General features: G+C 33.7%; 5 protein-coding genes across 7 annotated transcripts; 2 read left to right on the forward strand and 3 right to left on the reverse strand.

The window, feature by feature from the left end:
- The first annotated feature begins 10 nt into the window (after positions 1 to 10).
- LOC108562509 (eukaryotic translation initiation factor 5) lies at positions 11 to 6974 on the forward strand. Of its 3 annotated transcripts, XM_017920874.1 has the most exons (6): positions 11 to 257; positions 785 to 982; positions 4897 to 4987; positions 5056 to 5608; positions 5677 to 6466; positions 6532 to 6974. In XM_017920874.1, exons 4-6 carry the CDS (start codon positions 5322 to 5324, stop codon positions 6775 to 6777), a joined length of 1323 nt encoding a protein of 440 aa, XP_017776363.1. In that variant the 5' UTR covers positions 11 to 257; positions 785 to 982; positions 4897 to 4987; positions 5056 to 5321; the 3' UTR covers positions 6778 to 6974. The 3 variants fall into 3 exon arrangements, with proteins under 3 accessions (XP_017776363.1, XP_017776364.1, XP_017776365.1); XM_017920875.1 differs by lacking the exons at positions 11 to 257; positions 785 to 982 and adding an exon at positions 3759 to 4087; XM_017920876.1 differs by lacking the exons at positions 11 to 257; positions 785 to 982 and adding an exon at positions 3759 to 3933.
- A 150-nt stretch (positions 6975 to 7124) lies between these two features.
- LOC108562508 lies at positions 7125 to 11346 on the reverse strand. The gene is made up of 15 exons (XM_017920873.1): positions 11206 to 11346; positions 10983 to 11146; positions 10748 to 10930; positions 10419 to 10691; positions 9858 to 10356; positions 9304 to 9799; positions 9170 to 9246; positions 8876 to 9115; positions 8698 to 8824; positions 8449 to 8647; positions 8158 to 8390; positions 7922 to 8101; positions 7649 to 7858; positions 7429 to 7593; positions 7125 to 7374 (listed from the first exon to the last, which is right to left on the reverse strand). Exons 5-15 carry the CDS (start codon positions 10178 to 10180, stop codon positions 7357 to 7359), a joined length of 2268 nt encoding a protein of 755 aa, XP_017776362.1. The 5' UTR covers positions 10181 to 10356; positions 10419 to 10691; positions 10748 to 10930; positions 10983 to 11146; positions 11206 to 11346; the 3' UTR covers positions 7125 to 7356.
- A 57-nt stretch (positions 11347 to 11403) lies between these two features.
- On the reverse strand, positions 11404 to 12099 carry LOC108562498 (potassium voltage-gated channel subfamily H member 6-like). Its single transcript, XM_017920860.1, has 4 exons — positions 12007 to 12099; positions 11762 to 11947; positions 11538 to 11706; positions 11404 to 11487 (listed from the first exon to the last, which is right to left on the reverse strand). The coding sequence occupies exons 1-4, from the start codon at positions 12084 to 12086 to the stop codon at positions 11404 to 11406; spliced, it is 519 nt and encodes a 172-aa protein (XP_017776349.1). The 5' UTR covers positions 12087 to 12099.
- A 162-nt stretch (positions 12100 to 12261) lies between these two features.
- On the reverse strand, positions 12262 to 14639 carry LOC108562499 (potassium voltage-gated channel subfamily H member 5-like). The gene is made up of 11 exons (XM_017920861.1): positions 14585 to 14639; positions 14414 to 14526; positions 14217 to 14365; positions 14056 to 14158; positions 13757 to 13921; positions 13452 to 13700; positions 13283 to 13399; positions 13190 to 13230; positions 13030 to 13135; positions 12709 to 12973; positions 12262 to 12647 (listed from the first exon to the last, which is right to left on the reverse strand). Exons 1-11 carry the CDS (start codon positions 14610 to 14612, stop codon positions 12367 to 12369), a joined length of 1617 nt encoding a protein of 538 aa, XP_017776350.1. The 5' UTR covers positions 14613 to 14639; the 3' UTR covers positions 12262 to 12366.
- Positions 14640 to 18814: 4175 nt separating this feature from the next.
- LOC108562501 lies at positions 18815 to 22685 on the forward strand. Its single transcript, XM_017920864.1, has 2 exons — positions 18815 to 18884; positions 19452 to 22685. Exons 1-2 carry the CDS (start codon positions 18873 to 18875, stop codon positions 22638 to 22640), a joined length of 3201 nt encoding a protein of 1066 aa, XP_017776353.1. The 5' UTR covers positions 18815 to 18872; the 3' UTR covers positions 22641 to 22685.
- Positions 22686 to 23021: the final 336 nt, after the last annotated feature.

Genomic DNA, 23021 nt, shown 5'->3' on the forward strand with positions numbered 1-23021 from the left:
GGCGAACGTATTGAGTTGCAACAGTTCAGTTGTTAAAAGTGCAACACAGCCTTAAAGCGATACAAACATCAAGAACCCAAATATACTGGCCCGCGTTGCCTTTTTGATGTTCTTCTATTTTAATTTTCGCTTTAGTTCATTCGAAGCAGCTTGATTTTCGTCCGTCCATTTGTGTCCATTGACGAGGTGCTGCGTGTCGTCGCCACCTCCACAACCAATTTTCTGGTACAGATTGTCAAGACGAAAGGAATTTTGTGGTAAGTGACCGAAGCCTGAAGATCAGAGCAAAATAAAAGAGAACACATGCAAACAACGTATAAAATGTTAAGTAGCAAAACCAATTAACTGTATTGCATTCAATTATTTTACTAATCACATGGGATGTTCTATAAATAGAGCATGCATCTCGATATCATCATAATTTGTGTTTTTGGAATGGCCACTTTCGACTTTTAATGCACAGAAACTTTCCGATAGTTTTCAGTGAAAGTGAAACGCATTTAAGTTATAACCTGCAATTCATTCACTATATGCCAGATGGAAAGTTTAATAGTCATGTGCATCGATCGGTCCGAAACCATTTACTACTGCACGTACATAAGCCTTCTTCACCCTTCATAAAAAGCCTATTTTAATTTGATACATCTCATGTAAATATTTAAATAATCGTACTAGGATGAAGTTAGTAACAGCTGAACGTTTTCGCTACCAACACTTTCTAATAACATAAAAACATCCACTCGAATTATTAATTAATTGCAACGTTAATCTTGCTCTGTTACAGATCCAGCAGACCTATCCAATCCTTCAGAGGGAGTTTTATATATTTTTGTATATATATCAAACTAACCGCAATTTTTAACCCTTCATTATATATTTACCACCCCCATCTAAGGACTGTTCTTTTGTTTTACTTTTCTGGTGAATAGTAAACCGTCCAATAGGGCGCAAACATCTTATATGACTTTAGCAACACACAAAGGTAAGATTTCGTAGCGTGACAGAGTTGTTCTATGGTAAACATATGGATGAATTAATATCGCCATTATGTATGCAAATATATGGAAGGAAAAAAATATCCATATTCTTACTAATATTTATTTATACGAATTTTAACGACGAGCAATAGGAAAAGTTATATAACCGTGTATTATTTGCTTTTCTTTTTATCTTATGAACAAATAAGAACAGTGGCAAAGTTATGTTTTCCATCGTACACATATAATTATAATATGAACATAATCTTTACTCGAGATGGAATATTTTCGCCCAATAAATGATAAAATATGTAACATAGATAAAAACAATGCGATTACGATTAATTAACCAAACAAACAACCGTTTTGACCTTTAATCGTTGCCTGTTTATTATTGAAATTAACACAATCCGATTATTTTCTCTCAAAGATGTTAAGTTTTATTCACTCTGCTATTGTCATTAGAAAAAGACGATACATAAAAAGTACTACAAATCTTAATTCAAACATTTAAAATGAAATTATCTTTTAAATACTCGGTATATTTCGCATTCCGTGCATTTTTCTTACGTGCGCGGATTACGAGAGCCGCCGTTTCTTTTCTTACTTTTTTTTTCGCACACATCCGAACAGGTTTCTTGTGATATTCTCAGGAGAACCTACGTTTGCAGGGAAACCTCTCTCAAAAAGATATCCAATCATTATATAACTCCATCACGAACTGATCCGTAAATGTAAATTGCACGAGTTCATGCTGACTTTAGCATATGCATTTCAACTGCGTTTTCAATAACGAACATACATATTTCGTTCGTTCAATCTTGATCTTATTAAAAATAATGTGGTTCGTTAAATAATTGCTGAATTATAAACATATTTTTTTTCTTTTCGTTTGAACAGCTTTTAACATGATTTGTTATGTATTCGATAATTCTGGAACACGCTTACGGAGAATATCCGTAACGTCATTTATATAATTAGATTTTATTTCAATATCGTATTATACAGTTGTTTAGGTTATCGTCTTACCAAGTATTTACAACGTGGTGTTTCTGAAATTTGCTTGCTCAAACATAGTATAAAACACGTATATTTACTTTTAAACACAGAATGTTAATGCTTTAACACAATTTGATGCAGTGATCATCAATCAACGAAGAAAGTTGTTTCGCTATGACGTCTCTAATACATTCCAATCTGCGTCAGATACTTTTAGAATCGACTGGCTAATATATATAATGAGAATACTGTGGATAATCTACTTTAGACGTACGTAATTAGAACGAAACGTGAAGTGCCTTTTTGTTATCTAAATCTTCTTTAAGATATTGGTGATAGTATTAGTTGTTAATAAGTTAGATATTACTCCTTTGTAAATTGTCTATGTTTGTCAAGTATTGTCATTATCATTTATGCAAAAAGCATACAATATGCATCAATGAAAATATATAATTCACACTTTTTATCATATAGAATTAGAAAGGGTTATAATTTGTTTTAGAAATAAATCTTATAATTGTGGATATGTTCTGGTCCCGTGCAGCTATAATTTATAATATTCAATAGCAGTTCTCGTAGATGTGAAAACCACTTATGTAAGATATATATTCAATTAATATAATGATTGGATGCAAATAGAAAGTTAACAACAACAAAAAATAGCTATCCGTCTTTTCTATAGTAATTTTTGTTTAGCAATTTCTTGTTTAAATTCTACGTTGTTCGTAATCAATGATAAAGTTATATCTAAGTATGCATGCACTAAAATGTAAAAGTTATTTGTATCTGCATTAAAATAGTTATAAATTGAAGGCTAATTTTTCAACGTCGACAGTGCAGTGCTTGCAGTAAAACTTTTCTTCGGTTCTCCTGCTCTGTAAACAGGAAGTGGTTCGAGCCACACAACAATCAAACAAATTATCTAGTCTTTTATTATTGACACGATTTCGCTATCTCTTACTTTTAGTCATAATAATGTTGCAAAAGTAATGACTTATTTTTAATGTTACCACATATTGGTTATATACATAAAATACTGTATTAGTCACCCATTCAAATACAATCCCAGACACGTATTGTTTAACTTTCGTATGCTGTTTAGAATTATGAACTTGGACGCGACTCTCATTTCAAATCCAATAATTAAATAGATTAGAGAATTGGATGTTCCTTAATAAATGTTTGTCAGGGTTATGACAAATAATCAGAGAAGGGCGTATATACTTATTGGCACAAGCAAAGGGTTGAACTGCGGATGTATACAAGTAAAATCCTTTATGATGTAGGGAGTATTCGTTTTCCGGTAGACTTTTATTGTTCTGTTCGTCATGATGAAATAGTATCTGCAGTATTTCAAATGTCAATGCAGTAAAAGTATATACATACAGCTTTGTATAAGTTTTGAATAAATGTTTATTATCTCATTTAAAGTTATCGGTAGCGAAGTTTGTCCCCTGATCTGTACTAAATCAATAATACAATGATTATTTATTTATTTTTTTATATTTTGGCATCGATTTTGCGTTTGTTTGTTGACCATTGTTATATGGTAGCTAATGCATACATATGATTGATTTATGAGGCTGGGAAGGAAGGAGAGAAAAATAAGTTTGCTTATAAAATGTTTATTTGCGTTCGCTGTACGTTCGTAGTTTTATAGCTTATTTTGGTATCGGATTGTGCGTGGTCGGTGTCGCAGAATTTTCGTACGTGATCGATACTGGAGCAGCTGACGCGTCTGTGCGGGTGCGGTGGAGGCGGTTTATCCAAGAGGTGGCAGCGGCGGCGGCGTCGTCGGTGGTTGCTGACTGAATATACTGTCTACGTGTCAGTCAGTGCGGTGAAAAGAACGGTGCTATCCCAACCATCGTCGCACCGGTCGGCGTTAACGACTTCACCAGCTGCTCGCTGAAGAGGCGATTGGCCGCTGCTTCCATGGTGCGAACCTCGCGTCATGGTAAGCTTCGATATCCTTCCTAGTCAGCATTCACCCGAATAGCGCTGCTAAATCGTGCCCGAATTGCTAATTCACTGCAGATTGCAGGATATGTCCGACCACGGTTTTTGAGGAAATACAGTTCTTTAAATCGATGTTGCCTCCCAACCTTCCCGTAGGTAGTTTTTTTGCAGTTTAAAGAATAAAACGGAATACAATTGTATTAAGCTCCGTCTAAATAAATATCAATTCATTTACTTAATAAGATTTTTTTTATCTTAATAGAGTACGACCATATTTCAAAAGTAATAATTTGCAATATTAATTAATTAGTCAAAGTATATGCAAACAAAAATGGAGTTGGCTTACGATCTGTCATTTAGTCATGACAGTTGTTATACATTTTAATTATTATTATTTTATTTTGAAAATTCTTCCTAAAGTATGTTTGGGACCTTGGATGTTGCTACCATTACGGGCCAAATGAGTCGGGAAAAATCGGATGGTCGTCAAAAAGTATGAATGCATTTAGTTCACATGAAATCGTCGGAGATAATAATTATACATCAAATAATATGTTGAAACGGGAATAAGCTGTATATATCAGAGGAGTACACAGGAAAGAGGATATAATCATAAATACAAATCAAGCATAAAATTATCGTGCGTGGACTATGGTAATTAAATCATTCATTATAATTTCTATAATATTTTAAAATATATATTCATTAGTAGATCAGAAATATACGAAGGTTATTGTTGATTTTTGTGTGTATACCCTAATATTGCTGATCCAAGTTGGCGTTCTCGAATGTTTACTTGTTTGCTTCTGTCAATCTGATGCTGCTTTTATTTGTGAATAATAAATGTTTCACAGTGTTTGTCAGCAGTATTACGTGAAGGAAGAAAGCAAAATGTATTTGCTGTATACGCGTTTCGTCGAAGGAAGCGTCATTTAATGCAATATTTTTATTTTGTTTTCAGAGACATTATTGAACAAAGGCATAGTTGGGAGTACAGGTACTGGGCAGGCGGGGTGCATGACTTCGCAGCGACAGCCCACCACCTGTTATAGGTAAGAGGCTTTTTAATTGAATCAATTAGTGAGTATACAGGAGAACTAATAATCGAATTTGCTCGCAGGAAAACAAAATTTTCATCCAATAGACATCGGAAGCTGCAGCCTTTTAGAGAAACGTGACTGGCAGTTACGGAATCAAAAATACCGTCAGACGTAGGAAACGAGCATCCTATCATCATTAAAGAGGAGCCGAGCGTCATAACAACAACTTTCATAATCAACACCAAAAAAGGCAAACGGAATAGCGGTGCAATTACTTCTAGCAGGGTGCGGAGAGCAGGAGCTGAACATTTTATTTTGTTAATTGGATCAACAGAACAGCGCCAAAATGGGCAGCGTCAACGTAAACAGGAACGTGAGCGATGTGTTCTATCGCTACAAAATGCCAAGAATCCAGGCGAAGGTGGAGGGCAAAGGCAATGGCATCAAAACTGTAATTGTCAATATGGCCGAGGTGGCTAAAGCTTTGAGCAGGCCTCCCACATATCCCACTAAATACTTTGGGTGCGAGTTGGGAGCCCAAACGCAATTTGACTTCAAGAACGAGCGATTCATTGTGAACGGTTCACACGATGCCAGCAAATTGCAAGATTTGCTCGACGGATTTATCAGAAAGTACGTAACGCGATACGCCACATACAACTGAGCAGATTATTTAATCGGTTATGTTTTTCTATTTGCAGATTTGTTTTGTGCCCAGAATGCGATAATCCGGAAACGGATTTGAACGTCTCTCCAAAACGAGGCACAATCTCACAAAGTTGCAAAGCTTGCGGTTATCACGGCATGATTGAATCAAACCATAAATTAATTACATACATCTTAAAGAATCCGCCGAATTTGAATCCCGCTACTCAAGGATCGTCCTTAACTGAAGGCAAGCGTTCCAAGCGCAGCAAGAAAGCCAATGGTGATGCAACCAATGGAGAAGGTGATGAGAATGAAGCAGATGTCACGGGTGATACTTCCATGGCTGACAATGCTGATGAAGATAATACAGAGTGGGCAGTCGATGTTTCCGAAGAAGCAGTAAGGGCGCGTATGCAAGACTTGACAGATGGAGCAAAGAATATGACCATCAATGATGATTTAGAAAAAACTGAGAAAGAAAGAATGGATATACTTTATGGTATGATGAAAGCAAAGCGCGATTCAGGTGAATTGGAGGTAGTACAAGTCCAAAAGGATTTGTTGGGCGAGGCCGAGCGCTTGGAGATTAGAGCTAAAGCACCGCTATTATTAGCCGAGCTTCTTTTCGATCAAAATGCCCTGGCTCAAGCTAAAAAATACAGGATGTTTTTGTTGAGATTCACCTTGAATGATAAGAAAGCTCAGAAGTACTTCATCGGTGGTTTGGAACAAGTCATTGAACTCCATAAGTCAGTATTGATGTCAAAAGTGTCGGTCTTGCTGAAACTTCTCTATGATTTAGATATACTTGCTGAAGCAGCTATCATAGATTGGGCTGAGAAGGTTAGTGGAACATTACGAAAATAATATAAAAATATAATTTATTTCAAAATGTTGTAATGTTCTAGGTCTCTAAAAAGTATGTATCCAAAGAGGTGTCTCAGGAGATCCATAACAAGGCTGCTCCATTTGTGAAATGGCTGAAGGAAGCAGAAGAGGAGGAATCCGATAGTACTGAGGGAGACGAAGAAAGTGACGTTGAAATTGAGTATAACGACCGTGCACAAGTCGCTCCACTTAAACCAGTCGTTGCACCCAAGAAACCCCAGGCTGAAGACGATGAAGGGGAGGATTTCGATATTGATGCCATTTAAATTGAAAAAAGTTAAATCCTTTTCCGTTCCGAAGCATTAAATTAACAGGGTGTCTATATTATATACTATTTTACTATAAGGGCAGTTCTAGTAGTTCCTTCATAATATTATGTCTATTCATGCAATGTCAAATTTCTATTACCTTATGAACTACTCGATTCATCTTTTCCAATTGCTTTCAATATTTTTTTTTATATTTTAAAAAATGAAAACTGTAGCCACACACATACACAACACACACATGATACATAAGCAAGCGTATAGAATATTATATATTTTAAAGGTAATAATTTGGTCGCTCTGTGAGCCCAAGTTCGGCTTTATAATTATATTTTATTTAATAGGTGTACCTAGATAATAATCCCTTGTTACTACACGAAAAGGTTAAGATATAAAATGTTTAACATTTTCAATGAAACCACACACAACATTTAAGAAAATGAAACCAAAAAAAAAATATATTTGATGTATAATTATTATTCTTTCGGTTTCTGTTTACTAATTGTATAAAATAAAGGCATTTTTGAAAAGGGTTAAAGAAACTTGTTTATTCAATCACGAATCTAAATAATTTAATAATTAAGTTTGTTCAGTGAGCTGGAATTAATTATATATCAGTAAGGATTGAAAGCATCGAAAGATAAGTACTACCTGATTTAAGTAATCCATACAAAACCTGTCGTAAATTTCTAACTTCGATGCTGGAAAAAAGACCAACATTGGTTTCCAATTACACAACGTTAGAGTTACAATTGTGGTAATGGTGGTGGCTCTAAAGCTGTAATTATGAGGAAAGAATTCAAATAATCCTTGCATCTGCAGTGAATAATAATAATAATAAAATGAAACTCTATTAGCTTAATTTACTTACCAAACCGAAGCAATCTAATGACCAGAGTTCATCAACTTTAGTTTCTTCAAACTTATTGGACTCGAACACATCGACGTTTCCTTGTTGGATGAAATACATCCTTTGGTTAATTTCGTTTTGCTTGCAGATTGTATCTCCACTGAAGAATACACGTACTTCTAGTACGCCGGCAACTTGTCGCAGGAAATCCGGATGGCAATTTAAGAAAATCTGTTTAAAGGAATGCATGCATATTATTCGATGTATTTTATTTATTTAGTTTGATGTAATCACTGGATTATTAAAAATGTGATGTCCGTAAATTGATACTTTAAGCGACATTTTCAGATGCATTGGCATACGTTCGAGGAACAAGGGTATGTGTCTTCCTTTGCTATACAACCATAGATTGTTGAAATATCTAATCACATTATGTATAAGCCTGGGAGATACCATTGAATACGATAGAAAATACTAGAACGGAATTTGGTTTAAGTAGACGCTATGATACTATCAATCTTTGCCTTTACATGCAACTCGTTTCGATTGTATTCAAATTTCAACATTGCAAATGACAGCTGTTTAACGACTATGTAAATTTGTCCAATGAAATAGTACAGCAAAATCCTATCAATTACAGCCATGATGGCAATAATGGATCTTTCGTACGCTTGAGTTGGCCTGAATCTTCCGTAACAAGTGTGACTGACCAACGATGCAATAAAATGCAAGCTGCATATGTAGGCATTGTTGCAATTGTACCCTTAAATAATTCAATAAGTTTTATTTAATTTAAGTGCTTTCATTTTCCTATAATTTACGTTTAATTTTCTTGCCATTCGCAATAGTGGTTTTTCCGAACCACGTCTCAAAGTCACAATTTCTATATGGACAGGAAATAGCATACAGCAAACACGCATTGCAATGTATGAACAAATAGAGTCCGGCGACTATTCCCAATAGATTCATGAGAATCATATTGATAGCCATGTACTTTTGCAGGAAATTAAATATTCTAAACTAGAAAATAAGAGAATAGGTATTAAATTGCAAAGAGGTTACCAGCTTACTAATTTTAATATTCTATTTAATCGTAGGAAACCAACGTATTTCCACATAATTTTTGGTTGCACGAAATAGAATAATTCAAATGGTAGTATGCATGCCACATGTAAAGGTAAGCGATATTTTAGGTACCTTAAAATGAACGAATTGAAATACAACTTTACTAAATATTGCTACGTTTACCAAAGTAGGGCCTGTTTATTTACATAAATCTTTCCATATGAAACCCATTTCTTGATGGAGAGGTCATTGACGATTTGCAGCAAATAAGTTAAGTCTATTATATAGAATATGAACAGGTAAACGTATGAAGTGGATTTCACTTCGAATCCTATAATATAGAACGTCCATAGGATCGAAACATAATTGCAGAGCATGAAGCACCATTCCACTATAGGTGACGTCATCGTTCGTTTGTAACTCCTAAAATTGAAATGATTAAAATGATTGCACCAAAAATAAATGGTTTATAATAACCAAGGAACGATGACGGGAATGTCTGTATTTATTGCAGCAGCATTGAAATGCACCGGAGTGTCGCTTTTTACATACGTCTAAAAAAATTTCTTATTACATTCATATAGTTAAGAACATAGTGATGTTAATCATACCAGACAATTGAGTAAGATGTGACGTATTAATCGCGTGCGAATGGTAGGAGCATCTTTCAGCAATTCATACATTTTTCTACTGTTTATGTACAGGAGGTCTACTGGTTTTACTACGATAACTTTGACCATGCTTCTTATATGTACGACGTTGTCTAAATTACCGAACATGCTGCCAATGCCTAATACTTCGACGCATTTTTTATCCACGTTAAGTATTTGCACTTCACCTGCTCGAATTATGTATGCCTTGTCGATTATATCATTGAAATTGATTATTATAGCTCTATCCACGAAGTAATCTTCCAGCAAATGTATACCAATTGCAATGCCAGCTATGAAGGATAAATCTTCGAAAATTGGAACCTTCTCCAGAACGGGCTCATAGTATCTCACAATCCAGTCTTCTTTAAGTGCGTCGTGACACAGCTTGACGGGTTTAATACCATCGAATCCTATGGTCCGTTTCCAAACGTAATCAAAGTACGTCAATATTTGCCTAAAAAAATAGTTACAAGTAAATCATACTAAATTTTAAATTAATTATCCAACTGAACTTTTGAAGTCTACGATTTACGTTTTCCCTTTGCATAAAATGCTTCAGTTCCATGGTATGTGTTTGGTACTCCATTAGTGTATGATTGAGTGTGGCTTGTATACGAGCCATTTGACCTAATACGTAACTGAAAAATAAATATCCTCCGACGAGGCACAGACATGTTATGAATATCTCCCAATTCGAAAATGTGTTATAATCAATCCACGAATTGAAAGGCGAATTAAGCATATTATGGATAACCCAGAATAAGCAGTTTATGTGAATCACCAAAGTCGGGTTGCCGACGACATTCTGGACGCTACCTAAATTTGAATATTTCATGCAATGTCTTTAATCGTGCAATAGTTTGAACTTTACGTTGTCCCCGAAGCCAAGTGTTATTTCTTACGCTGATTTTATATCCATTGCTGATATCGAAGTCACAAGTTCCCAAAACCATTAAAACGGACATGATGTGAATAAGGACTAACAATATAGGTGCTAAATTTGAAAAAGTCCTTAAACATTATTTAAGATTAAAATATTTATTGCTGTTTAGAACGTATTTTAATTAATATACCGTATTAATGACAACCTTACTGTAAGCGAGTTCTCTCTAGTTTTGTAATATCTGTACAGCTTAATTAGTTTATTAAAGGTACATATAACTTGCAGCTTGTAATTTTCAATATACAAAGCGTTTTCGTGTTCGAACTCCAATATCTTCTCTATTGGGCAAATGCTCAAAACATCAAGGAAGAAATTGGTTTTCAAGTAATTTAGTGCTGTGCTCTTTGGATGCGACACTAATATCCCATTTTTATTATAATAACAAATATGTAGACGAATATACCTACGGGAAAAATCCCAAAGCAAATTTTCATTTTGTCAGTGAAATTTACAACTTACATATCAAATAATCCCCAAATATCAAATAAAGAGCTTATGAAGAACATGGGTTCCCAATAAGTTCGGTAAAAGTGCATCAGAGGTATATAAAAGACTGTGACAAATATGTATATAGTATCGATGATTGTATATACAGCTATAACTTTTCCATCCGGTAGAATGGTGCTTCTCATTAAGAAATACCTCAAATTTGAAAACAATTACATTAAAAAGCAGCAATTAAAGCAATAAAAACCTGCAGAAGAACTTAGTCGAACGATCCTTCAAATTATCTTCATAATCCATATAAAGTTTCATCCTCTTATTTTTTGGGAAAATGAACCACGATTTTGTTTCCGCATTTATTGTTAAATCGTAATCCAGAAGTGATGGGTTTCGTCTGAACAATCTCTGTACTGTCTACAAAAATAAAATAAAAGTTTATAATGCAGATAATGGACGACTTGAAACTAATTAACTAAAGATCTTTCCATTTCCACTACAATGCTATCGATTTGTTCAAGCAATCCAGAATACCAGTAAAATACGTCTCTCAAGATATGAAACTTTCCTAATTTAATTACAGACACGTGCGTACATGCTTTATAAGTGTAATAAGATGGTTTATCTACGATGCAATAATTAAGATTTGGTAATATTACATTAGAACATGTTGACTAACAGAGAAGCATTTCCATTAGACAAAAACTGTCCATCGGTCCTAAATATTTGATCATGCGATTCGACGTTGAACAGATCATCTAAAATTATTCAAACTTACAGAACTCACGTTCTTTTTTTAACATATTACCTCGCAATAGCCTTTTTCTATAATGAATAAATCTTTGATAATTTGTCCTTCGTAAACTATCAATTCGTCTGGTGGAAGGAAATGAGTTTCGCAACAAAGAGCAAGGGCTTTCAAAATTTCCGGTTTTAAACCTTTAAATAATGGTACGTTTTCTAAAACAAAAACAAATCTGCAACGACAAAAATGATTCATATTTTCAGTTTGACCAATCAAGTCGATTTTACCTATTTATTTTGATTTTATCGTACAAAATCTTTGATAATCCACCGAAGAGCGTTTTTTCATTTACCCCGTTGAAATACTGCCACTGGAGAGTTAGAAATTCGTTGAACCTTATATTCGTCACCAAATTCATCTTGCCGTAGTTCATGTATAGTTGCATTCCTTCCATCATTGTGGCATATTCTTCACTGAAATTGATTCTTTTTTCTAGATATAATCTTACAAATTAAACAACATTAATGATTACGCCTTTTGATCGATCAGGGCAACAGCGGCAATCATTTTCGTATTGACGTAGATGAACAACGACATCGCCAAAATCGTCATGAAGATGGTCAAATATATTTCCTCTACGCTGAATATCAAGAATAAATTTGATCGAGTAAGCAAACTTAACGTGTAAAAGCCAATATGCCCAAATGTATTCCAATGTTTTCCAAGAAACCATTGAGAATTACATTCATATCTTAAAAAAGATGAAAAATTGTGAAAAGAAGGTCTTACACGAACGTAATTAATTACAGAAATCTGCAGAAAGTTTTATGGTAAATACAAGCTGTGATGGCACTGGCAAAATAGATGACAATTACGAATTTGGAAAATATGATCATTTTCTTATCGACGTACAGCAACTTTTCCAAGTTGGTGAGAAATAGTAGTATCTACAAATTATAAAGTAGAATTGTAATTTTGGGATCATAATTCTGACCTTAAAGAACTTGACGAGGGCATTGTATTGCATTACTGCCATTAACTCCCAATCGATGTACGTAATTTGATCTATTATTCCTTTTATAGTGACGATCGGTATTGCCGCAAGCAAATCTAGCAGGAAAATCCAAGAGCGGAGTCGTTTGATAAAGATATTTTTGATTGATGTTTCCAATTCTGAAATAAATTTGTTTATTATATGATTTATTAAACCAATATTTTAAATTAAAATAAAAACCTTCTTCGTAGACCACAGGAATCGATATGTAAATTAGTACATCCATAATGTAGACTAGGCTAGCAAACACTTGGAACATGTAGAGCGCGAATGGATATTCGTCTCTGGGAATGAATGTAAGGTAATATGGGTACAGGCTGATTACGAAAATGATGGTGACGCAGACAAAGGTATCCCAATATCTAATCACATCAGAATGGGGCTGAAAAAGCCAAGGCCAAGTGGATCTTACGAACACTTTGTCAGTTGTACTCAATTCAGCTACCTAAAATTTTGCTAAAATTAAAGTTAACAAAATATTAATTTTGTTTTAATTTTCACTTTGCTCATTGTGTATGGTTGGTTTATATAAGGATCTCCCATATTAGCCCATATGTCTACTTCTTCTGGAATCCTACTCTTGACATCTTCAAGCTCAATTGGAACGCTGAAAAATAAGTGATTGCTTAAATTAAAATAAACCTTACATTCAAATACACACATATTCGCTTCACGATGCATTTTAATTTTAGCTATTTTCATCTAGAAATGATGGAAATTAGTTACAATAGTTAATTGAGTAATGTTGATTTACCTTGGCTTTTAGTAATATATGGGCCGTGTACCTATTATTATGATACCTCAAAACATTAATTTGCCAAAGATGTATCCTTCGAAGAACATGAATCACACAGTAAGTGGAGGCACGAATCTTAAGAAAATTAAATTATAAATATAAGGAGTGTCTCATTTCTTTTGTTCACCTCGTGCGTAGCCACTCGATTGTATAATAAATTGATGCTGCCTATGGACGTGCCCATTCCCAAACATAATATCTTCGTTTTGGTATCTTCATTTGATAAAATTTCCACGGAACCTCTTGCAACAAATATCATCATATTCATGTTATGGCCTAACGCGAATACTGTCTCCCCTGCGCTGTACGTAATTGTTTGCATCTTGCTGGCAACTTCCCTTTTTAAATCATCTGGAGCATCGACAAATAGGAATGACTAGAAAATGCGAATTTTATTAGAAATAGTAATTAAAGTAAATGCGAATGACGTACCTTATTCAGAGCGAACCAATATTTATCCAAATACACCTGATTTTTTACACCAAATGGCAGTTCCGAGAAGACCGAAGGTTCGATGTAGCCAACTCTTTTACGCAAATATTTCATGAAATACAATTTAATATCCACTTCCAGTCCTTTTGGAATATTACTTTGATCCTACCAGAAAGCAAAAAATTAAATCATAACGTATACCACTCTATCACTCACTTTATCACCATGTATTTAATAATTAATTTGTAGTTGTGTACGAAACTATGATATGATTTATATTTATGTATTATATAATTAACCATGCGTCCCAAGAAACTTCCCTCAATCAAGAAAGTCCCAGTTAGCATTATTACAATTATAACCATTTGTTCCGTATCGTTTCTTGACGAAGGGCCACCATATCTGTAAATTGAAAACAAATATATATTTTTTTGTAAATAAATCCAATGCAACAACAAACCCAGTGCTACTAAGAGCGCCAATTGTATAAAATACGCAAACGACGTAGAGATCCCATGTTGAAAAGATTCTCTTTTCAGCGAGTATCCACATTTGTCTTTGGTTAATCCAATTATAGGTGATTTCAATTTTGATTGGTCCATCGCATCCCTTTAGAAAATATTACAAATTGGTCTATTTAAAAGGAAAATCACTAACCACACAGATGTATTTCCACACAGTTGCAAAAGTATGTATGATCACCATGAATATCAAGCTGAAATTCATTATTAAACTGAGGATGCGGTGTTGGGTCCCAGCAACAGAATGAACTGCAACGATGTTAGTTAGATCAGTGTATATAAGTGTTTTCTATATATTAGAACTTACTAAAGAACTGAGATAACTTCAATGTCATTCTAAGAAAAACTAGAATTATAAAAAATATATAAACATACTTATTGCGAATGATTGTAGCCACAATCATGAAAAGTGTTGTTAAAATATTAATAATTATTGATGCTGAAATAGGTTAATGCTTTAGAAATAAAAAATAATAATCTATTTATGTAAAACTTACCCGTATAGTCTGGTTTCAACGGAGCCTTCAATTGATTCTGCGCCGAAAGTTTATGAATGATAATAAGGAATGAGTCTAAAGCAATCAAAATGTAGGCGGAAAATTTAGCGAATAAATACCAACCATTTATAAGGTTGCTTTCGAAAAAGAACTAAAATGAAACTTTGAAATAGAGATTATTGTTTAAATAAATTTAAAGTCACTTCGTATGTCTCCGAAAAGTATGTAAAAAAGTTACATATACACATGAAGAACATCCATTGGAAATTGAAGCAAAGGAACGTGATGTTATTGGTGACTTCATTTGCGCTGACGCTCTCTTCGTACGAACACTACGGATTATAATCAAAAACGATTTTCACCCGTGATGCTATATGCAGGTGTGATAGCAGTTACCTCGCTTATCAAATCCCAATCTAGGAAAAGTTTGTTTGAGGTGATTCCTTTGAAGAAAATATTCTCATTTAGGGAATCTTTGTCGGATTTTAAAGCACTTGCTTTCATGATCAATTAAAAATGACAATTTAAAAAATTGTTTTGTTTATTTACGAAAATCACTGATGACAGTTTATATTTTGTTAATTTATTGCAATACAATTTGAAAATAATTTTAAAAAAATGGACAATATTAATATAATGAAAAAAAAACACATTAATAAACAATAAAATTATTTTTTTCCGCAAGAACTTATATATTGTGACATGAGCATCTTCAATGTTGGATCCTTATGTTTTAAAATTTTCTGAGAAATTGCTAATACGTCGGCGCCGAAACCAAGTGTGTCGATCTCCAATGGCAATAAGGATATTGCCAAGTAATTCTCCGCAAGTGTTTTTGCATTTTCTATCATCCTCTTAGCAAGGGCTACTCTTATTGCATTAGACTTCAGAGGCATGATTTTCAAAAAGACTATGATATACTTGGAGAAGTAATGTATTGCTTCGAATCCGAATAACTTCTGATGTTGGATCGTGTTGAAGGTATAGAAAAAATCGCGTAGCTTGTCCTTGATATAATCTTCGAATGACTTCATGACAAAGCTTTGTACCAGTTCAATAAATATCTGATACTGGAAAACCATCTTTTCCGGCACTTGCAGCAATTGAAGTTTTTGCAAAAATATGTAGGTGAACACGCCAACATTTTCCGAATCAGTGTATAGCAGTATCTCCTTACATAAAAACAAAATGAAGTCCGTACAATGATTGGTTTTCCATTCGGTCGATTGCATAGCGTTGAAGAAGAATGTGAAGTTATAATCTCTCAAGATGTATCCGCAAATGAATTGAACGGTTTTCTGGCTGGGTAACATTTCTAAAAGTCTTTTGAATATGTTGTGGAGCATGGCGTGTTTCAGTTTCAACAGCATGGGTATGGATAAGTTCCAAGCAATTTTCATGGTCATAGTTTGCTTGTCCGACCAAATAAATTCCGCGTAGTCGAGAATTTTCTCTTTTGGTATTTTATGGAAACGATGCAATATTTTGAGGACTTCTGCGTGCGATTCCGGTTTGATTATTCTAAGAATCAGTTGCATGTACTCGTCACTTGGATCACGCGCAAAGCAGTTGATTGCTGTTTTGATTCTCTGCTTATAGTCGCAATTCGTGTTATATTCTATAATCCTTCTTGCGTTGTGCACATCTATTAATGGGGTAGTAAAATATATTGGAATATCATCGGTGTTTACATTCTCCAGCGGGGTCTTCCTCAATAAATTAGTGGTGACTGCTGCCATTTTTTTGCCGAAATCGCTGTTTATATATTGGATGGCCAAGTCAAAGTATGGAATTGGGGTTCTGGCCAGTGAAAAGAAATACAGTTGTTTGCAAAATGAATTATCTATATTTGCATCGTTTGCGTTTCCATTATTGAGGTACTTTTCAATATTAATCCTAAAGTTCTTCTTATAGCATTTCAAGCCAATATGATTGAAATACTTATTGATGCGGGTGTAGTGCATTTTCGCGCACTCATAGAAAAAATTGTAATCTGTAAATATATTTTTTTTAATCCTCTTTGCATTTTCCATTATGACTTCTGGTCTATTAATCAAAATATTTACAATGACTTTTTGGCTGTACGCCTCCGGATCGCATATCATCAGGTAACGTCGCCAAAGCATTTTCTGTAGTTTCAGTTGTTCAAAAGTTTCCGTTTTGTAACATAGGACTGATTCAACGATGCAAGTGTAGTAAAAATTGCCCTGATTTTTGAATTGATCGAGTAACACATTCAAGCATGCACCGTAATCGTAATAAGAAATCCTAGTCTTCTTAGTTTTTTTATTGTAATCCTCGAGGAAGTTTAAAAATTCCACAACGAGATTCGACTGATCCGTGTATTCTTTGTTAATCAGCTGACCCATCATCATAGCGATTTGTCTTTGCACCTTTGAAGATACCTTCTCGAGGCTCCACAGCCTGAAGCAGCCTCCTTCCATCAAGTATTTATTCAATAAAATGTAATCCACTTTTCCCGCTCTAATGCTTTTTATTAAATCAACTTCTGTGAAATACACGCGGTCAAAAAATGTTTCGTTGTTCTCCTTAAATCCGTTTATTATGATTTTCACACAATCCCAGTGCTTTTCGCTCAGATGCAACAATTTGAAGTGCTCTTTAAGCGCTAGCAACACGGACTCGCGTATGGGAAAACTATAGTCATATCCTTTAGTTGAAATATGGTTCAATATAAATTGGAGAGCTGCTTTATCGTTATTTATTTTACAATTATGTATCGCCATCTTGTACATCGTGATTCTGTAATTGATGTTCTTCCGCGAGTTGATATTGCATAGAGTTGTCGATGTGACAACGGCGCTATCTCCCAACATTGGATCGTTTCTGATAATAAACTTACTTCTATTTTCGATAGGTATTGCCATTAATAACTTTGATTCTACCGAAATTTCAATTTCGTTTTTGTATAATTCGTGGTACCCGGTGGATAGCGCCGCGAATCTTCCATGTTCCGGCAGCAGAATCAAATTGTTGTAAATGTCATCGCTGCTGGAGAAATCAAGGTTGTTAATAGGGAAAAGATTCTTGAAATAGGCCATCCACTCGTTTTCCTTCAAGTGCCTAAAAATAGATCTTTTCCAATGTTGGTATTTTCGTGGATTATTGATGATATCGACTTTGTTGCTGTCTATCAAAAGGCCGATACCTCTCCTTCCAAGTTTCTTATTATATTTCGAGAGAGCTAAGAGACCACTGCCATCCTGTTTCTTGACCAAAAAGTTGATGACCGCATTTCCCGGTATGAAATCGTTACTCAACTCGTAATACCAATTCATAATACTAAAACCAAATCGCTTGTATAACTTGATCATTTCGCGATCGGTGAACTTCACGTACATTTCTTGAATTTTTTTTTGGCTGCACGCCGTCAGTATTAAATTGGCTTCCGACTTTCCATACTTTCCATAAATTAAATCGTAAAATGAATCTTGTCCTTGAACTAATAATTTACCAAGATTTCTTAGAATGCCAATTCTACAGTTGTACGACACTTTCGGGCATATTTTAATTATAAATATGTTTTTAATACCAACAATATATTTCAAAAACTTCTTATTTTTTATTATAACTTTCGTTAGGATCCAATTTGAAGAAAATAGTATATTTATTAACTTTTCAAATTCATTAAAAATTAATAATATCTTTACATACGATATATCCTCTTGTATATTTCTCGTCAATATTCTATTAATAACCATTTGACGATGACCAGGTCTTAATTCCTTCAACTCGGAAATATAACTCCCAAAGTTTTTTTGGTAATCAATCGCATTGCAGCCGCCCAATGTATTGAAGACTACATCCATGATTGTAATTATACACTTAACTTATTTACACATATAAGCTCACAATTTTTAAAAACGAATAAACACTAAATTGTATTTCTCGATACACGCTACGTATATTTTTTTTGCTGTTCTCTCGACATTTACAATAACTTTTTGCTACACTATTTTTTGTTTCCATTAATCTTTTCGAAGTCGATCGTTTCTCTAACATACATATTTCAGTCGTCCATTCAAAATATATTTTATCGTATGTGTAGTGTAACTGTCCAAATTTCAATCATTCGAAATGTCTATGGAAGTAAGTGTTTTAAATTTTCTACATTTATAATTTCAACTTGAACAAAATATATTCAAATAATGTAAATTATAATTAATTTGACTGTTTATATTATACAACCACTGATAAAAATAAAATTTAATCTATATTAAAGAACTGAGGGATTTTTTTAAATTTATTACTTGCTGGAATTACCAAATTATTATTTTTTTTATACTTTTCATTATCCATCTAATTTCTTACGATTATCTAAAAAAATAAAATATTTATAATAAAATTATTATGTTATTAAAATATGATATAATATTAATCCGAGTTTACAATTTTGTAGTTTTATTTTGTGTGTTTGTTGCCTATTTTTGATTATATTCTTGTAGATGAGAACTACTTTTACAGTAGCAAAAGCTAGATCATGGACACTAATAGAGTATTTTATTATTAAGTAATTTATCGTTTGTATTCATGTATATAAACTTTTATTGTTAATTCTTTAATATTTTAGTTTATTAATTCATTTATTTTTTCATCTTTATCCAAAGTATTTTTAAAATTATAAATGCATTATTTCATGTAAATGTATTGTTTCAGGAAGCTGCAATGTATTTAATAAGATTTGCAACTCTCGGAGGTGAAAATCTAAAGGAACACAATGAACTATTTGGAGAATTGTGCAGAGATTTGAAGAAGCTGGAATTAAGATATGCATTATTAATTCTCAAGAGTTTTGCACCTGTTCATAAATCAACATTACAGGAATGTTTCTTTTATACGAAGCTGCTGTTTATGTTTGGTGAATTGAAAACATTACTTCAAATGTCATTTGGTAAAAACAAACTCATTAATCGTAAAATTGTTCGAAATAAAACATTTATCAATTTCGTTTCTACAATCTGCCTGAGAGACTTCGTAAATGATGTGTGTATGAAAACATCTTACATAAACCGCTTGTACATGATAAGAAAAATAAGTCGTCTGGTTCCTCATCCCGAAATATTTTTCTTCACCATCTTCTCTGCATTCGGATTTGAATCAGCTAGGCCCTTCCTACCTTACTGTTCAATGGAGGTGGTTAAAGTGTACCTGACGGAAAGACACATCACTTTCAATGATAAATCTCTCTTGTCCTTGCATCGTAAGGACCCAACCTTCCTGAAGTTATACTTTAAAGTAACGAAAGACAAACTAAGGAAGAAGCTATGCATCGCGCTATGCAAAGATAAAGTACTGTTAGAGTTGAACAAAGATCTTATATTCGGTAAAAGATCCTTCCGTGATTTTTATAATTTAAATAAGGCATACGTCTTGAAGAACAGCCTGAAATTCGTGAAGTTCGCTAAGACAATCATCGTTATGTACGGCATTGAAGATTACAGGATATTTTTAAAAAATATGCTTCCGAAATATGAAGACGATTTTAAAATTACTAAAGAGATCATTCAAACACTTCTGGCACTTTCGAAGAAGCAGCGTTTCAACGAGTTCTACACTATCTATAAGGATCTTTACTGTAGAAGCTTCGTTGACGCAAACGAAGATCTCGTGATGATAATAACCACTGAAGATAGGTTAAAATTGGACATTGGGGTCAGACTGGAATATCTACTCGCATCGGAAAGTCTGCAACGATTCCGGGCTATGAAAAATATATCAGAAGAAACTTTGAAGAAAATGATTATATGCTGCAAAGTGAATAACTGTACTGATACATTGCTTGAAGTATTAACCGCATTTAGCAAATGTTTCCTTTACAAAAAGAACAAGTTTCTAATAGCTTTCATGAAAAATTTGAAAATGATACCCGTGGAAAATTTGGGAGAAAGACACTGGCATTACATCAATACTTATTTGACGTACGTGAAAAAATTCTCTGTATACGATTTACCTATTTTCCTCCACTACTTCATAAATTATGCACTTTTTAAGATGCGACAAAGAGTGAGATGCGAGGAAGTGCTAATTTCAATATTACGTTACTCCATTGCTTCAGATGACTTAAGATTTTTCAAACATTATCCGGAAGTAGAGAGATACTTTCTGATGAGTGCACCACCACTTATCGATAGCATTGATAATGTAGATAATGACGAGTTGAAATTGAAATATTATTATAGTCTGTACCTGTACAATAACGATAACAGGTCAAATCAATTTACATTATTCTCGTTTCCCACATGGTTCCCAAATTATATTCGCAAACTACATAAACCAGATAGTAAATGCATGTATAAAGTTTATCATATCATCATTGAGCTTTGGAAACAGGATACTGAGAGCATGAGTTACATGGATTACAGGGAAGAAGTGTTAACCGCTTACTTTAATAATATGACTTGCATGATATCCGAGAATTTGCTTCTATGGTTCCTGACGAACAAACCGAGAGTAATAGAAATATTCCTGGATACAATCATTTCAAAAACTCAGCCCTACCTAACATACTTCAATTTTTACTACGAATTGAATAAAATGGCATGGCTGGGTTTGGCCAATAAACTGAGTAAATTTTGCATGTTGATTTACAATGCACAGGATGTGTTCCTCGGTAGAGGTGTCTTCCAATTCCTATCGTACAGTTCAAACTTTGGAAATGCAACTCAATCTTACGATCCCACCGTCTGCGATTTGAGCATGTACAATTCGAAAGTTTTGCAAGAATGCCACAGATCTCTGCTGCTCGGCGGAAAGAATTTTATATACCCAGAAACTGCTGTGCCGTTCGTATTAAAATATTGCTCATTTCAATACTTTAAATATTTTACGCCAACATTCTACAATTTGATATTTCATTCATCGCACGAATTCGTCCAAAAACTTCTTATCGAAATCTTAAAAGGCAGATATGATTTTCCCGTATGGAAGCACGGAATTTACTTAACTTACAGAATGTTGAATCAAACGTTGTTTATTAATTACATCACTGAGCGTATTAGAACGGAACCAGACCCTGAAGTTTTCAAATGGATTTTCAAAATAGCCGTTAAGCAATTAGTGGAGAATTGTCATGAATCGACGTTGAATATCATCGCAAAATCAAACAAATTGATCGACTTGGACGGGATCAGCGAGCTGAAGCATTTCAAGAACGTTCCAACTAAGTTATTCTGCGATTTCGTGCGATTCATTTGGAAGAAAAACGACCAAACAGAGATAATTAAGTACATTACCGTAGAAGCGATCACTTTATTCCCAACCAATTTTAACATCGAGTGTCTGGAACTGGCGTTTCATACGTTGAATATTGACTACATGTACAATTTCTGCTCTGCTTCCTTCGAGAATGTGGATCTCTTCACTACGTTCGCTCCGACAAATGAAATGTTACATAAGATAGTAAACCGGGCAGTTAAGGAGAGGAACGCCAAAGTGGCAAAATATATGACGTGCAGCTTATTAAAATTAACTTACAGCATGAGAATCAAGCTGGTTCTGCTTCAAAGATATATGTCCAACCATGAAATGTTTGTTGTCGATCTAATTAGTTACCATGATAATCTGTTTGAGGATTATACAACTTCTATATTGCCATCATGCAGATCCATTATACGAGAATTTGTCATTGAACTCGGAATAGATCAGCTGGAGTTGGCCGAAGGCCTTATGAACTATAATTATAAAGTACTCCGATTGAAATTGTTAGCATTGGACATGCTTCCGTCGTACAAGGCAAAAGATTTAAACTTTAATGCACGATTAAGTAGAGTTCTTAATCTTATTCGAAAAGACAGCAATGATGTCATATGCGGGTATTGTAACTTGTATCTAAGCGGAATTCGATAAATTGTATTTCATAATACTTTATTTATTTATTATATTTATATTTATATCATCATTAATTTGTTATTTAAAAATAAAATAAACTATTACTAAACATATTATGTTTCAATACATTAAAAATAAACAAATTTGTTATGCATATTTTTTTCAGATAAATGAGAAAATATAGGTATATGAGTGATAAGACGGTACTTAATATTTAGGGGTTGAAAAAAAGTTATAGTTGAGCAAGATTAGTATGTTTAACATGTCTAGTGAGTTAATCAATGTTATTATATAAAACAATACTTACTTTGTGCGTCGGAGCATATAGCAATTAATTTCAAAAACGTTTCTAAAAAAAAAAGAAGATATATTTTGTAATAATTGCAATGCATATTTTAC

Source organism: Nicrophorus vespilloides, unplaced genomic scaffold, assembly GCF_001412225.1.
Source record: "Nicrophorus vespilloides isolate i.1.1-1 unplaced genomic scaffold, Nicve_v1.0, whole genome shotgun sequence".
Lineage (NCBI taxonomy): Eukaryota > Metazoa > Arthropoda > Insecta > Coleoptera > Silphidae > Nicrophorus > Nicrophorus vespilloides.